General features: G+C 42.0%; 1 protein-coding gene across 1 annotated transcript in view; it reads right to left on the reverse strand.

Moving 5' to 3' along the window:
- Positions 1–16,567, reverse strand: part of PIWIL4 (piwi like RNA-mediated gene silencing 4) — a 41,185-nt gene that overhangs the window by 8,365 nt on the left and 16,253 nt on the right. Inside the window, exons 7-13 of the mRNA XM_019923819.3 lie at positions 16,369–16,566; positions 14,290–14,401; positions 9,919–10,042; positions 8,723–8,840; positions 8,085–8,196; positions 5,455–5,639; positions 3,396–3,468 (exon numbers count right to left, since the gene is read on the reverse strand). Of these exons, the coding sequence (XP_019779378.3) occupies positions 3,396–3,468; positions 5,455–5,639; positions 8,085–8,196; positions 8,723–8,840; positions 9,919–10,042; positions 14,290–14,401; positions 16,369–16,566 (922 nt within the window). The remainder of the gene's footprint in view (positions 1–3,395; positions 3,469–5,454; positions 5,640–8,084; positions 8,197–8,722; positions 8,841–9,918; positions 10,043–14,289; positions 14,402–16,368; position 16,567) is intronic.

Raw genomic sequence — 16,567 nt, forward strand, 5'->3', positions numbered from 1 at the left:
TTTTTATTTGGCCACACCACACAGCTTGCAGTATCTTAGTTCCCTGACCAGGGATTGAGCATGGGCCACGGCAGTGAAAGCACCAAGTCTTAACCACTGGACCACCAGGGAATTGCCCCTACAGTTCTTCTCTTAAATGGCCTTTAAAGAGCAATGAATCTAAGCGATTTGAAATGCCTTCTCATCAGCCATCCACTCTGCAAAGCCTCCCTCCAACCCTACCACTTCCCTTGGCTCTTCCTTCCTCTTTGCTTCTCTGCCAATCTGATTCTGCCAGTCTCCTCAAATTCCCTTCCAACCTAGCTCTTCCTCCAGCTGCCTCCCTTACTGCAGTGATCCTTCCCTGTAGCTCTCCAGCTATCATCCCCACTGCCTCCTCCCCAACTTCATCCACAGATAAGCAAAGTGGAGAATTAGCTTAAATTGTGGTCTTTTTCCCATTAGGCGCTGGACAGGCAAAATAAAAGGAAGAAGCAACAACACATTTTTTGTTAACCTGGACTTGAGTGTAAGGTATGAGGGGAGGGAAAATAAGGAAAAAGAAGGTTCAGGTGCTCTGGTATTTTTAAATTCCACCCTTCTCTCTCACTGCCTCTACTTCCCATCAAGTACTTCCCTCACAGAAGGACCTCTCCTGGCCTAACTCCATCTCCTTCCTATGTTTTATTCTCTACTTTCAAAACACCCAAATTACAGAAAAGATAGGCACTGTCATAATTAACAGAAAACAACGTGATTTTTTTCACCTATAGGACTGTTCATTATCATAATGTCAAGGGCTAAAATTATTTACACTTAATTATATAAAGTTGGGAAAAATATTTTTAAATTATCAGCAAAATTCTCTTAGGGGGGTTTCCTGCCTTCCATCCCATGAGTCTGGGGCTAAGCAAGGTAGGTGGAAGAACAAGGAATAGCCCAATGGGGACCAGGACCAAAAGAAGGTGGGAGTCAAGTGAGACTGGTTACACACCACGGATAAAGAAGCAAGTATGTGGAGAATAATAAGGGCCATGTTTCTCACTATTAGAGAGATGAGGTACAAATATGGAAAGGGGGAACACTTTCCTGTGGCACTGGGTTGCAACTGGAGGCGTGAACACGTTTTTAATCTTTAAAATTTTAATAAAATATTTTAACATATACATAACAACATACAGTAATAAAATGGATGCAAGTGTGTATGTATATATATGCACACACATACATATACATATTTCTTAGCTTTGCCCATTGGGAAAGCCTAGGGCCAGTGACACCCCAGTAGCAAATAAACACACCCAGCGCCCAGATCTTGGTTTCTAAATACTGTTCTCTACCAAAAGGAATCAGGGCTCATTGGGAAAACATATGATTCTAGAGTTAGACAGCAAAACTTAGATTAACCTGGAATGTCTTATTGTGCCAGACAGTAAGGAATTGTTCCAAGAAAGCTGGGAAGGTGTCAAAAAGACACACAAGTCAGCTTGAATGGGGCTCCCACTGGCAAAACCAAGGACAATTTGGATATCGAAATAAATAACAGTAGTGATAGACTATAAGCTGGTAAATAAAATAGGAATCCATGAATCCATACTGATGTAAATAAGTGAACAAACAAATGGGAAGAAGAGAAAGCTCTTCCTTATAATGCCAACTAATAATTATAGAAGGAAGTACAAAATTAGAAAGCCACCATTTGGCCACCATCAGAGTAGTAATGGATTCAGACAAGAATTATCAATGGATTCTAAAACTAGTAGGAAAAATCTGATGAAGAACAGGATATTTTCATAGTCTCAAAGTATCTCCCTACCAAAAAAATAAAGAAAAAAACCTGATTAATTACAAAGAGAAAAAGTGTAACTTTACAATGGAGAAAATTGACAGAAACCATCTCAATCAATGGAGTCCCCCCTGGGAAGATGCAGTAAGAACACAGAATCATTGCTGTGATACTCCTGCCAAAAGCGCATAACCTGAATTTAATCATAAGGAAACATTAGACAAACCCAAATTGAGGGACATTATATAAAATAACTGGTTTATGCTCTTCAAAACTGGAAGGTCATCAAAGTCAAGGGAAAACTAGGGAACTGTTACAGACTGAAGGAGAGATGAAAGCGACAGGGAAACTAAGGGCAACATATTAGATCCTTTTAACGGAAGACATTTGGGGGACAAATGGAGAAATATGAGTGGAGTCTGTGGATTAGCTAGTTGTACTGCTCCCTGATTTTGATGGTTGTTCTATGGTTCCATAGGAGAGTGGCCTTGTTTGTACGAAATGGGTGCAAATGTATTTTTTAAAAGGTAATGGGCATCACTCCTGTAACTTACACTCAAATGGTTCAGGAAAAAAATAGGATAGATAGGAAGGGAGGGAGGTGGAAAATGATAGAAAATCATAAATAAAATGTCAAAAATTGGGGAATGTGGGTGAATGATATATTACAGTTCTTTGTACTATTCCTGCAACTTTTCTGTTAGTTTGATTTTACTTTTTAAAGTGAAAAATAAATGCTCTTAGGATGATAACTTCCTGTATTGTAACATCCTTACGGGCCATTTTTTGTGGAAACAAAGAGATAGCTAAGCTGCTTTGCATGCACTATGAATAGGAAAGTTGGGAGTTGGGATGAATGAGCTAGGGGGGTCAGACAGGAGATGGGACAGAAAAGCACTGCAGTACTGTGGGAGACTGAGAGAACATTTCCAAGAAATAGGAATGATTGAGAGATTTTTTAAGAAAGGGATGTCAATTTTAACTTGTCTGGAATGTTGACATGTGATATAACCATGCCTTGGCCCCAAACCCTCAGCAAAGTCAGATACATCACACACACACAGGACACACACAGGACACACACATACACCAACACACACACACATACCACACGCACACACACACACAATACTTTGGGAAATGAAGCAATTGTGGGTGTCCCTCAGGGTGATGCAATGCAGGAGGAAAAGGTACCCATGAAAGCGGGCAAGAATTCAGAGGAGGCAGGGACATGGGGCCATAGGTGACATGGAGACACTTAAACCTTCCAAGAATCTCCTGAAACAATGGGGAGAACACAGGGTGCCCCAACACTTATGGGATAAGATGGGAGTCAATTTATCTTAAATCTTGAGTAAAAGATGATCCTCCCAGTAAGTTGGAAAATATGTAGACATCCAAGAGGCTGATACAGCAGTAACAAAAAGTATTTAAAAATTAATATTAGAAACATGAAAGGAAAACAAAATATTGATTAAAATATCAAGATAAATACTTTCTTGGGTGCTTGGGGAAATGCACAGCAATTTGCAAACATATCATGGGAGAACATGTTCAAATTCCTTCTTTCAAGGCTATTAGATATGAAGAAAAAATTAAAATTATACCTCAAGAATTATCCTATACTTACCAACTGAACCTCAGGATCAACATATTTCTGTATAGCGTGAAGAAATGCAGCTGGATTTTCTTGTACTTTTATGCTACAGAAAAAAAATTAATTTTGAAAATGCATAGTTCCCTTCTTAGTAGCACATAATCATATAGAACTAAAAATAATATTAGTTGATTTTTATAACAGACTATAATTTGAGGAAAAAATCATTAAAGTGAAAGCTTTTGAGTCTAAACTTGCTTCTCCCACACGTGATACACCAGCAACATTTCATTACCATTTTTATTAACTTAAAAAAATAGTTTGGTGAAAAATGAAATTTTCTCCATTGTATAGAGTCCCTACAGATGCTATTTGAACAATTCTGTTGTTCAAAATGGAGTTGAAAGTGAACTTCTGAAACACAAGTCTCAATATCAAATGACTGAAACAGAGTTCAAGTTAAACTGGGATTAACAATTCTCTAATTCTGAATCTCCCTGGGAACTTTAAAATAAAAATCATTAGGTTGATGAGATCAAGATGTTCAGTTAATCTGTATGATTTATACTAAAACCTTCCTTTTTTCCTTAATGGCACACTGTGTGGAGCCTGGAATATTTAGCCATAATCAATCAATCAGTGGACAAGTATCAATACTTATCAATTATCAGTTCTGTGGTTCCATTATATTAGGGGCCAGATGCTACAGAAAAAAATTGCCACGGAGAAGAATTTTTAGATCTGTTTTCTTGACATAGGTTCAGCCTCTCATATGTAAATATAATGGGACTTTCCCAATACCCAGTGGCCTTTTGAAAGTTGACCAGCAGGTGGCAGGACCACTGTCTGCCGCTTGCGGGTTCCAACAGGAGTGGCCAGCAACGTTGTTTCAGATGGAAGAAAACTACACATATAAATCTAGTAAGTAAATGGATACTTCATAGGGAAAAAAAAGGATGGACTAAAATATGAGCTTTCAAATAAAACAGGCCAAGGACCGAACACGGGCATGGGCTTGTTGGAATTTGGGTGAGAAAGAGCCTATGATGCCAGCCCAGGTTCCGGGACCGTGGCTTCTTTCATGAATCTTTTCCTGCCTTATTACCTCACGGGTTAAGAGAAATTAGAGCAGGTGAAACTCAAACCAGGCGATTTGTTAACAGATTTGGTAAGAGAAGAATCCTATACTACAGTGTAAAATGAGACTTTGGGAACAGCTATGGTTTTCAACAATGCTTATGCTGCTGATGTAATTAATTAGTAACCATGTGTTTAAAGAATAACTTCCCACCCTGCCAGTTTAGGACATTTGCACCTCCACTACAACAAAGAAAAAGAAGTATCTGTTGCTCTTTTTTATGCATAGCGAGCTCAATGAAGTAAGGTATGACCAATTTTACGGCTTTTCTAAAGCAAAACAATATTCGACTTTGAGCGTGGCTGTATATGAATGGATCCCTTATTAAATTGAAAGCATCATATTCATCTCATCCCATGCAAATAGCATAGTATTTAGTATGTAGTAGCAGATACTCAATAAATGTTCAAAGGTTAAATGAATGACCTGGTTCTATCAGAAACTATCTAGATGACTAATCTTATGCTACAGGAACAGAATAAGAAAAGCTTATTTCAGATCTATTCTTACATTAAATTTTAAAACATAAAATCTATCAAATAAGTCAGGAAATGCAGCATTTATTTGTTAATATCCTGTTTGCTGTTCAGTTTTATAAGTAAGTGATATGGAAGAATTAAGAAAAGAAACTGAGGAGGCACTATATGGATTTATTAAGGATTTATACCCCAACTAGTACTGGAAAGACGCTGAGATAATGAGAGTACTGCCTAGGAAGAACTATGAAAATAAAGTTTTATAAAGACCAACATAAAATACATTTCAACTGGATAAAAATTTAATCATTGCCAAATCTATCTACTTATAACTGCTTGGCATTCTACGTTAGGAAACTTTACTGACATTAAAAAAAAAAAAACACTTTTGTAAATATATCAGCCGTCATCTCCGATCTTTTAACCAAACCAAATTAATATGTGAAAAAAGTTGGGATGATTTTCTGCATCTTCTCACATTTTGGGGTGGTTCACATTAAATCCTATGGGCCTTCCAACTCTTCTCAAGCAGTTCAAAAAGCTCTCCGTCACACGTTCAGCTCTGTTGCTACACATAACCAACCATTTATTCAAAGACTGCGCACTTAAAATCTTGCAAGTTCGCATATCCTTGGACCAGTCAGCCGCAGACACAGGTTGACACTGAGAAAAATAATGATTGTGAAAGGGTTGAACAAATTTACTCAGAGAACAATTAAATAAAAAAGACAGTGTGGAAATAGTTCATATTTGTCATAACAGAACTATTTAGTACAGTCTGCTATTCTCAGACTTAAAACACAGATACAAGCACTGCACATCTGAACACAACACATGTGCTTCCTGGGAGTGGACGTAGCTCGGCATCATCCCAGGTTAGCCGTTCCTTGCCTGCAGATCCTTGGCAAGTCCCTTTACTTCACGGGGCTCTGCTGTGGGCAAGGAAAGGCGCCTGGTTCAAATCTCTAGGTTCCCTTCCAGCTCTAAAAGTCTACGACCTTTACTATGAATGTAAAAGCCAGGCTACTGGCTGTCCAGTTTGGTCTCTTTGCTTTAGGTACCTAGATATCTCAAATAGAAAATGCTGATGACTGACACAATGCAGGTCATCATACTGAAACTAACAAACCCTACAATTAAAGACTATACATTATGCCAAGAGTAGATACGTCTAGGAGCAAAGTTGAGGCCAGGACACAAGCTCCTTTCTCATTCTTTGGAAGGTTCCCCAGATGACCAGGAAAAACAAGCTCCCTGCCTTGAAGAGGGGAGACTTCAGACTGGTCCCTAGCCTTCTGTTTATATCCATGGACTGGAATCAAATGGAAATGTTCTTGGTGTGGTAAACCAGGAAGAGTCACTGTTAGAATTTAAAAAAACACTGCAATCTAATCTCTTGCTACTGAAAGTGTTGCCTTGTAGCAGCATGGTTATCTCCCGAGAGCTCGTTAGAAATGCAGAGTCCTGGGCCCAATCCCAGACCCACTGAATCAGAATCTGCATGTTAACAAGTTCCCCAGTGATTCATCTGCACATTACCGTTTAAGAAGCATTCCAATTCCCTTGTTTTACAGGTTCCAAAGACATGGCTGAAAAGGGTGATGGAGCCAGTTGGTGGCACTGAAGGTTTAGAATACTGCTTTTGTCTTTGCAACCAGGGCCCTTTCCAGCAAGCACTCTGACTTCCAGGCCCCAGCCAATCTCACGGTGGCCAGGCAGGGACTCAACTTCAGGAAGCAACCTTAGCCTGAGAATGAAGGGGAAGGGCTAGGCCTCCATAAAGGCTTCTGTCTGGAGCTAGGATTCGTTCCTTCCCTTTACAACCAGTGTGAAGAGAGCCACAGCTCTCTCACCTACACTCCTACCCGTTATGGGCCGGCAGGGGGCCCAGGACAAATGGCCACGGGCCACTCTGAAGCCTGTGAACCTTTAGTGTACTCAGTTCCTCAAACCCAATTTCCAGAAAGCAGGATCAGCTGAGAAGTCGAGGACACAGCCACCTCTAGCCCACCCACCATCGCCTCTAGGGGGCGGGTTCTCCACCTTAGTGCCCCTTCTCCTATGGAGACCTGTTTCCAGGCCGAAAAATGCAAACAAATCTCTGACAAGTATGACTCGACCTAGAGATGATGAGACAGACCATTTTAAATATTTCCCATCTCACTTCACGTGTGGAACCGAAACTGAGCTTCTCTTTACTGACTCCTGAACAAGATCTTAATGGGGGTCTACATTTTAGGACTTGACAAAGTTTTGTTTTGTTCTGCTTTTAAAGTAGTTTTTCTTCAGCTTCTCCAATAAGGGTTTCGGTTGCTTGGATAGATTATCAAAAAGAAATGATGAGAAAAATCTCCATTCTGCCAACAAAAAACCATTCGCTTGCTCAGTCGTTAGTCTTGATATGTTGGCTTACTTATTGTATCAAATAAAGGCAAGAAGAGTGCCTTTAAAAATGAAATGTAATTGGCTTTAAAAATGGGCAAAACAGAGGGGAAAAGTAGAAAGAGAATGTGCAATTTTTGCATAAAATAGGTTCATCTTTAAATGGAAGCCCCAAAGAAGCAATGATTTGTCTCTCCAGGTTTCAGAGTGCCTCTCCGCCCAAATGCCGTGGCTGGGATGGGCTCTGTGCAAACTTCTTCACGTTTATGCCAACTGAGCAGCATTTTACTCTGGGGGAAAAAAAACCCTGAGGTATCAGGAAATATGGTCTATTGGAATTAATCTTCAGCAGTTAAAAGAATTTTCTCAGGTACCATAGATTTTTTTTTAAGTGATGTAAGAGTACTACAACACGCAATAATAGGTTGGAATGTTTTGATTGCAATGGCTTGAAATACCATTTTCTAACTCATCTTTAAATGTGACACCACATCACAGTGACTGACCTAAATTATGTCCGCTGGGTGCCGCGAAGCCTTTCAAAAGTACACTCGGATTAAAAAGCAAAACAGAGGGACCTGGAGGTTTAGAACAAAGGAAAGACAGGGACATGGCCATGGAAAAACCAAATGAATATTCTAAGCCCACTAGTCATTCTGGCATATGATCAAACTGACACACATTCAAGAAAATACTTTTAAATGAAAATAAAATCACTGCACTTACTGTGTGGTCTTGTATTATTATATTTTCTGAAGGCACAACCCGGCCAGTCAGAGACATCTGGCATCCAAAATGCAGACCCCAGGTCTCCAGCTCAAAACGAGCATCCTTGTTTCTGTTGATAGAGTTGAGTTTTAAATCATTAAAGGGCTTACTTTCTAAAGAATTTTAATCATTAGAGATAAAATTACAACTTAATTATTCGGACTGATTTTTTTAGGGCTCCTGACTTCTATTTCTACTCACCATTGTTTTCGCTGCTCAAGAGAATTATAGGAAGACTGCACCCATGGGGGACACGCAGGGATGGAAAGGCTCCCAGTGTGGCTCACTGGTTAGCAAAATGGGACTTTGAGCCAGACAGACCAGACTTCAACTCCGAGTGCTGACATTTAATAACGTGTGACCTTGAGCAAACTCTGAAATCTTTTAAAGCTGTGGTTTCCTTATTGGCAAAAGGTAGGACTAACTGACTACTTCACAGGGCTGATGTAAAAATTAAACATGACAATACATGGACAGTGCTACCACACTGCCTGGTACATGTTAAGTGCTCAATAAAGGTGAGATATCATTGCTGATGACAAACTTATCACTAAAGAGATACTGTGAAGCGTCTGGATGTGGAGATGTCCCTGTACCTCTGGATATCATCTGCGAGCCTGGCCAGGCGCTGCTGCCTTCCCAAAGGACTGAGGCGCGTTTCTTCAGCCACAGCCTTCATCAGCCGGAAATCAGACGTTGCCTCGCCCGGCAGCCCTATTCAACGTGAATGAAAACAAAGTGAAAAATGGACAGTCCTTGATGTAACCCCAGCCCGTCTCAGGCACAGGGTAATAAAAGTTTTCACTTAAACTGAATCAGATTCACCGTCTGGATAGCACCATCTGACAGCAGTGCAAGCCACGTGTCATTTAAAATTTTCTGTAGTAGCCACATTAAAAAAAAGCCAAAAAGAAACAGATGCAATTATTCAAATAGTATATATTACTTAACTCAATATATCCAAAATATTATCATTTCAACATGCAGCCAATATGAAAAATTTGTCAATGAGGTAGTTTCCCTTTTCTTTTCATACTACGTCTTAGGCATCCAGTCTGTATTTGACACTTACAGCACTTCCCCAGCCAGTCCCTCAGTCGCACTAGTCATGTGTCAAGTGCTCAGTGACCACGTGTGGCTAGAGGCCACCGTGGGGACTGTGCAGACCTGGGATGTCCTAGTACCACTAAGAATGGGCATCCCTCCCTGCAGGGATGATGTCCTTGTTAACTTTTCTAATCACGAAAGAAATACATACACATGATAACTGATCCGAGCAATACAAAGCGTAAAAAGTAGAAAGTCCACCCTTAGTCTCACCCTGGTAATCAGACGAGCATGATTAAAAGCACCTGAGACAGTTACTCAGCTTCTACTAGGGAGCGAAGATTACCTTGAAGCTTATGCAAAAAGAAAATAAGGAGCATTTTGGCACCACTCAAAGAATATACCTGAAGAAAATTAAATCACGTGGCTTCTTAGCCTAGTGAAGTTCAAAAAATGCGGAAGAACAGCTTGGTTTTAGGAAAACATCTGGGGACCATTTTAACATCAAATTAACAAACAGAATACACGAGATAAAGGAAATAGATAGCTTTCACCGTGCTGAGCAATTTCCAAAGAGCACTCTACCCTTCCACTTCCTCTGTGATGAAACAAATAACTTAAGGTTCATCCTCCATGGGTTAAATTAGTGCTCCAGCACTCAGCTAACTTAAGGAGGCTCTACCCACCGCAAAGTATCAGGAATCTGTGACTGAGAGCCTGACAGCATATAAAACGTAAACATCACCTGTTAGAAAGCAGAGCTCGGGGATCAGGTGGGCCATCCGAACCTCAGCGTCATCATTTCTCTTGCTTTTCAACAGACTAACGAGCACTGGCTGGTTTAGGTCAGATAAGGTAATATCATATTGCTGTAGGATGCAAGATTAATGAGGGAAAAGTTAATATGGAAACACTGTAAAACGAGCATCCTTGCTTATGAGCAGCAAGGTAATCCCCAAATGAATAGATAAGCAAATCCATTCAATAGAGGAAAAAAAGTTCCTACTAATCCGTATGGTTACGTACTCATTTCTACTTCCTTCCTAGGACCTATCTCTTATATCTCAGGGTCAGTTTCATGATTTTATTATCTTTTATAATGCAATACTGTTGGGTTTTTTTTCATTCATTTCCTTGCTCTCTTCTGAGTTTCATCCAGAGACAGAATAGCCTTCAGCTAGCTCCATCCATAATGCCATGACCCCACTGCAGCATTTCCACCGTTGGAGACTGAGGCAGACTGCCCCATGTATAACTAACTGGTTCTAAGCGCCTGTGCTCATTTTGAAAATACCTATACACAAGTTGGAGGCAAGGGTTATATTGAGTCAATCTCAGATTTCCCAAAAGGGCACGACTGTCCTTCATTCCTAGGATAGTATGACGTTATAGGGAAACAGCTTTGAACTCCAACAAATGTAAATCTGATCCCCAGCTCTTCTGTCAGTACGTACGTGGACTGTGACACTGGGGAAGTTACTTACCTTTCCTCATCTATGACATGAGGAGAACGGTAGCTCAGAGGTGTCCCATGTAAACCACTAGCGTGGTGTCTGGTTTATAATGAGTCCTCAGCAATCATTAGTTCCTACCCCACCCCCTTTCCCTTTGTAAACTTGAATTTCAACATTCTCACCTTGCCACGAGTTCATTTACCTTCCAACGGCAAAGTTTCCAATGAACACTCATTCCCAGTATAATTTACTCAATACTGATGACAGAACAACTGGAATTATAATTTACCAACTGCCTGGCGACTATATGACACTGACATCAATAATTATAATTAAGGAAGCTAGCAGTGAGTGCTTCTCTATTCAATTAGGACTTTAAGTCATTAAAAACAATTCAGGAAATGTGATCACTGCAACAATGCTATGGCTGAAAAGCCTGGAGAAGGTTTCACAGAGAGTTTTTATATGTGACTTCATTAATTCACATCTCGTGCTTGCTATATTCCAGGAACAGCGGGGGATACAAAGATAAAAGAGGCACAGTTCCTACGTTTACACATAACTACATTATCTACAAAGCAAAGTAGACCAGTAGCACAAATAATATATGCTAAGCACTTATATTTTCCCTCATTTAGTCTTTTTTTAATGGATGTGTACTATGTTTTTTTTTTAACTGAAGTGTAGTTGATTTACAACGTTGTGTTAGTTTCTGGTGTACAGCAAAGTGATAGTTATACAAACACACACACACACACACGTACGTATTCTCTTTCAGATTCTTTTCCATTATAGGTTGCTACAAGATATTGAGTATAGTTCCCTGTGCTATACAATAGGTCCTTGTTGTTTATCTATTTTATATATAGTAGTGTGTATCTGTTAATCCCAAACTCCTCATTTATCCCCCACCCTTTCCCCTTTGGTGACTGTAAGTTTGTTTTCTATGTTTGTGAGTCTATTTCTGTTTGGTAAATTAATTCATTTCCTCCTTTAATCTTAACCACGATGAGTCAAATACTATCATCATCCCCTTCACTGATGAGGAAACAGCATCAGAAATTAAGTAACTTTCCCAAGGTCCCATAACTGTAAATTAGCACAGCCAGGATTCATCCCTTAAGACCTGGGAACCTCTGCTTATTACACCACTCAGGACTGGGTCCCTCGCAAGGAGTAGGGAACAGGGTGGTAGTGAAAACAATTTCTGGCTGGTAAATCAGGGAAGGCTTCGTGAAGGAAGTAGAATCCAAGAGAGAGCCTTGAAGAAAACGTGGGAGTATTACAAGTTCCAGGAACAGCTCAAGCAAAAGTGGGACATGTTCCAGGAAGAGGATATTCCATTTACCTGGAACATGGCCAGGAATTCTACCCACTAAGCTGTGTCATCAGCTGAACTTTACTCTCTCCCGTGCCCCAATTTTCTTAGCGTTTGAAAATATTTTTCATGATAAGATAAAATAGAGAAATATAAAGGTCAATATCAAGATGTCTTCCACTTTGAAAGTTGACTGCATAATAATTAGCATTCCTTTCCTAGGACAGAGAGGACGACATTCTAGAAATTGGCACCATTTTCTTTTTCTCCCTAATATATATGCAGTGAACCACAACTCATTACACAGGAAAGTGAGTGGGATTTTATCATGATTCCCTTTTCAAAATGTCACGGGTCCTAAAATACATCAAAGAAAAATGAATTTAACTGTGCAGAAAAAAAAATGTTTAACAAACTTTGTGTCTGATAAACGAACACTTATGGAGCACATTTTCTGCACAAGACGCTTTGCCAAATGTCAAATGCCATCTGTGTTCTGTAAGGAAGACGTGTTCTGGAAGCAGTGTGGAATGTTCTACAAGTGCTCAGGGAAGAGAACAGCTAGCTCTTCTGTGAGTGTGAGAGGGAGCAAAGTCAGAGAGGACTTCACTAACGAGATGACATTTGACCTTGAAGAGGAAAGGTACAGTGAGGCTTTATGCCAATGTCTCTTGAACATGAGCGAAGGCTGAGTGACAGCAAGTAGACTGGGGTGATGGCAGCATGGGGTGCGTGGTGGGAGTGCCGTGAGAGATGAGGTCAAACTGTGTGATGCTACAGTTGAAGAAAGGAAGTGCTCATCACCTGCAGGAACTGGACTAAAAGCTCTGCGTGGACGATTCAGCGCTTACACAACTGAACGAGGAGGTGACGGTAAAGATGAGGAAGTACCAAAATGTCTTCCTGAGAGGCAGAATTCCCAAGGAGAGAGGGAAGTGGGAAAGACAATGAATTCAGTTTGAATTATGTTAGTGTGAGATGCCTGCAGGATATTCATGCAAATACAGTCTGAAACGGAGATGAGGATATAATTTAGGAATAAGGGCAAGGCAAAAATACCATATTTGAACAATCTCAAAATATGAAGCAAAGATCCTCTGCAAGGGGACCACAGTGAATAATAGCATTTAATGTCTGGAGGAAATGAAGAAGGAAGATGTCAAAAGAGGCTGAGAAAGAACCACCTGAAACCTAGCAGAGAACCACCAGGGATGTGCGGAGGGGCCACGGAAGAAGAGTTCAGCTCAGTGGGAGTGGTTACTAGTGTCCAAAGCCACCGAAAGCCCCTCCGAAGAAGAACAGTAGCTGAATTTGACCTTGGAGGGCTATTTCCATAGCAGCAGAACCGGGTACCAGACTACTGAGGCTTCAGGAAGGAAGAACTGAAGAGGTGTTTGGAGCTAGTTTAGACAACCTTCTAAAGAAATGAGCTAAGGAGGAAAAAGAGATCGTTTTTCCTGAAGGTATAGAAAGGTCAAGGCAGGGTTTTTGCTTTCTGGTTTTGTTTTTAAAACAGTGAGATTTTGGAGACTGAAATACGACTGCACATTAAAGAGAAGGCACCTCTGAAAGGAACTGAAGTTGGATGGTGGGGATGAGGAAATTGTCATCACTGTGAATCAAGCTCCCAGAGTCAGCAGGAGATTCCATCAGTAAATGTTTGAGTACCTACTACATGCCACCCTGGGCATCCAGAAATCAAGAGCTCAGCGCTGAGGAGGGGAGTCAGACCACTCGTGTCCTTTCTGTGATAGTCGTCTGCAGCTAAGTGCAGGGAGGGGACCCGGGGGAGAGCATCCTAGGGCTCCCTTAAGAGCTGACTGCTGAGCTGAGTACTGAAGGGTGTTCAGTGACCGGCTGGCTATGAGGGGGCATCAAGGAAGAGGAAGCAACATGTGTGAAAATGCATAGGGGGGTAACTGACTCGAGGAACCACGAATGGTGGGCACAGCAGAACCCAAGAGGAAACAGGGGATGGTAAGTGATGAGACTCAAGAGACAGGGAGGGGCCAGATCATAAAGGACCTGGGGAATTCTGCCCAGGAGCTTAGATCTGACTTCTAAAGCAACAGAGAGCCATGGGAATATTTTAAGCGGGGAAGTGACGTTATCAGATATGTTTTAAAGGAGGTAACTCAGACTACAGGAAGGACCACAGGAGACAGGATGAGGGTCTGAGCCAATACAGGAACGGTGGAGATGGAGGGGAAGGGACAGGTCAGAAAATTATGTCAGAGGCAGACTCAGCCCGACAGACTGGGGGACTTGTTGGATTGGAAAGGAACAGGGACCCTCTTCTGAGCTAAGCAGAAGGGAGATGAGGATGAAGGAAGACAAGTCCCACCTGCTTGTAGTAATCCACATAGGTGATCTCGGTGCCATCCCGCTTCTGGAAGGTGTGTGTGGGCTTCACTGACCAGTCAATGTCATCGATGCGATAGGTTTTGTTATTGTATCTGGTAAAGGCAAGAAATCTTTAAGTTCTTTTCCCAAATCCTACAAGGTAAGTGGCTCTTTCACTATACTTTTTTTTTTTTTTTTTTTTTTTTGCGGTACGCGGGCCTCTCCCGTTGTGGAGCACAGGCTCCGGACACGCAGGCCCAGCGGCCATGGCTCACGGGCCCAGCCACTCCGCGGCATGTGGGATCTTCCTGGACCGGGACACAAACCCATGTCCCCTGCATCGGCTGGCGGACTCTCAACCACTGCGCCACCAGGGAAGCCCTTCACTATACTTTTAATTCAAAGTATTATTCTCCAGAATTTCAGAAATTATGAAAGATAATAACTCAAGAATAGCCACTTTAAAAAAAAAAAAAGGATCAGCTCTTATCTGAGAAGAGCATTAATTAACTCTTCGTTCACAGGAGGACCTCTACCAGTGGGAGAGTCATTAGACCACCAGGTGCTTTTCTCACTGAGATACACTGCCACTTTAGGTAAATCATTCTTAAATGTTCAAAGGCTGAAGCATGGCTCAAAACTTTCCCATCAGCTTCTGGTGCCACTAAGATTTTCTGAACTCCCAACTAGCGCTTCTGATAAAAAGCACCCCAAGCAGGCTGATGGACCACCCAATTCTGGAAGCCTGCTTCCTCTCCCATCTAGGGCTGGCCTGGGCAAAACTGCAAAGCAGGTCGGCTGAGATCTTTCTAAGCTCTTTCTCCCCTTCATCAGGTACCGTGTGGCCTGGAACATTCTCTCATGCCACCACAGCCTTGGGACAGAAACCTCCTTGTCAGGTTTCTTCTGGGCTCTGGGTACCTTGCAGGGTGACTCTGAAATAGTGTGATAACTTAATCCATGAAGATCATGACAGGAGAATAAGGGGGCAGCGTGGAATTCAATCCGCACCACCTCTCTACTCTGTAACCCAGAAAGACAACTTCAAGTGGAAATTCCAAGCCAGACTAGGAGAAGACTAGTGCGTCCCTGGACCAGCAGCTGCATAGGCGGGGCTTTTTGGTCCTCACGAAGTCACCTAACTGCCCGTGTCCCATTCAGTTGAAATGTGCATTGATGACAGATGTATACACAGACAAACCTAGAGACTTGAAAGGTCTCAGCCTTGACGGCCTCATAATCTTACAGCAGAGATGAGACACGGACCTGATGTTCTGTCCTGTTGTTACTGAATCAGACTTGGGTCTGCTCACCCACGCACAGTAAAGCCAGTCTGCTGACACACTGGGTTGTGGTGAAGGAAATGTGCATCAGATACTGTTCTTTGGGTACTTCAGAGAGGAGCTAAGAAAGAGGATATGGGGCAGAAGTCTGCCTGGGAAGGCCCCATAGGGTCCTGCTTGTTTACACTGTGATGTAATAAAATGAAATAAAATGGCTCTAAAGAGGTGGCTTACAAACACTGGACTTTGGGAATTGCCTGGCGGTCCAGTGGTTAGGACTCCGAGCCTCCACTGCCGAGGGCGCGGGTTCAAATCCCCTGTCAGGGAACCAAGATCCTACAAGTCGCATGGTGTGGCCAAAAAAAAAAAGAAAGAAAGAAAGAAAAAAGAGCACTGGGTTTGGGGAGCAGCACAGGGGCAGGAACTGAATAATTCCAACTGAATGGACAGGTGGAAGCTTCAGAAAAGCAGTAACGTTTGAGCTGGACTTTGTGGGAGCAGAAATCTAAAAGGCAGAAATGGGGGTGGGGGAACCAGGCAGAGGGGCTGGAGCAGCAAAATGCAGACCACTGGCGATTAAGGGAGAGGCTACAGCAGGAGGTAAGGAAGGACCAGGTCAGACTGTGGACCACCAAGCATGCCCCTCGAGGAAGCCTGCACTCTAGACAACTGAGAACGGTCAGGTCTGTAACAGGTGAGTAGACTGATCAGGTCTGGGCTCAGGCCAGTGCCCTGTTCCCACACGGGATACATAATGCATTCTCTAGAGAAGAGTCTATTTAAACGCAGGCTTTTACCTTGTAATGACAATGAGCCCAATCAGCTGTTTCTCACACGTCTGGGTAAAGCAGGACATGCCAGTTTTGTGGCAGAGATCCGTCATGAATTCTAGAACAGTCTCATTCCTGAGTATCTTATAACTCACGTCAGCACAAAACAGGAGCCTGCTTTCGAAATGTGACACAGAAACGGCAAACCCAGGCCAAAGGGACAATC

The sequence above is a fragment of the Tursiops truncatus genome, chromosome 8 (genome assembly GCF_011762595.2).
Source record: "Tursiops truncatus isolate mTurTru1 chromosome 8, mTurTru1.mat.Y, whole genome shotgun sequence".
NCBI classification, from domain to species: Eukaryota; Metazoa; Chordata; class Mammalia; order Artiodactyla; family Delphinidae; genus Tursiops; species Tursiops truncatus.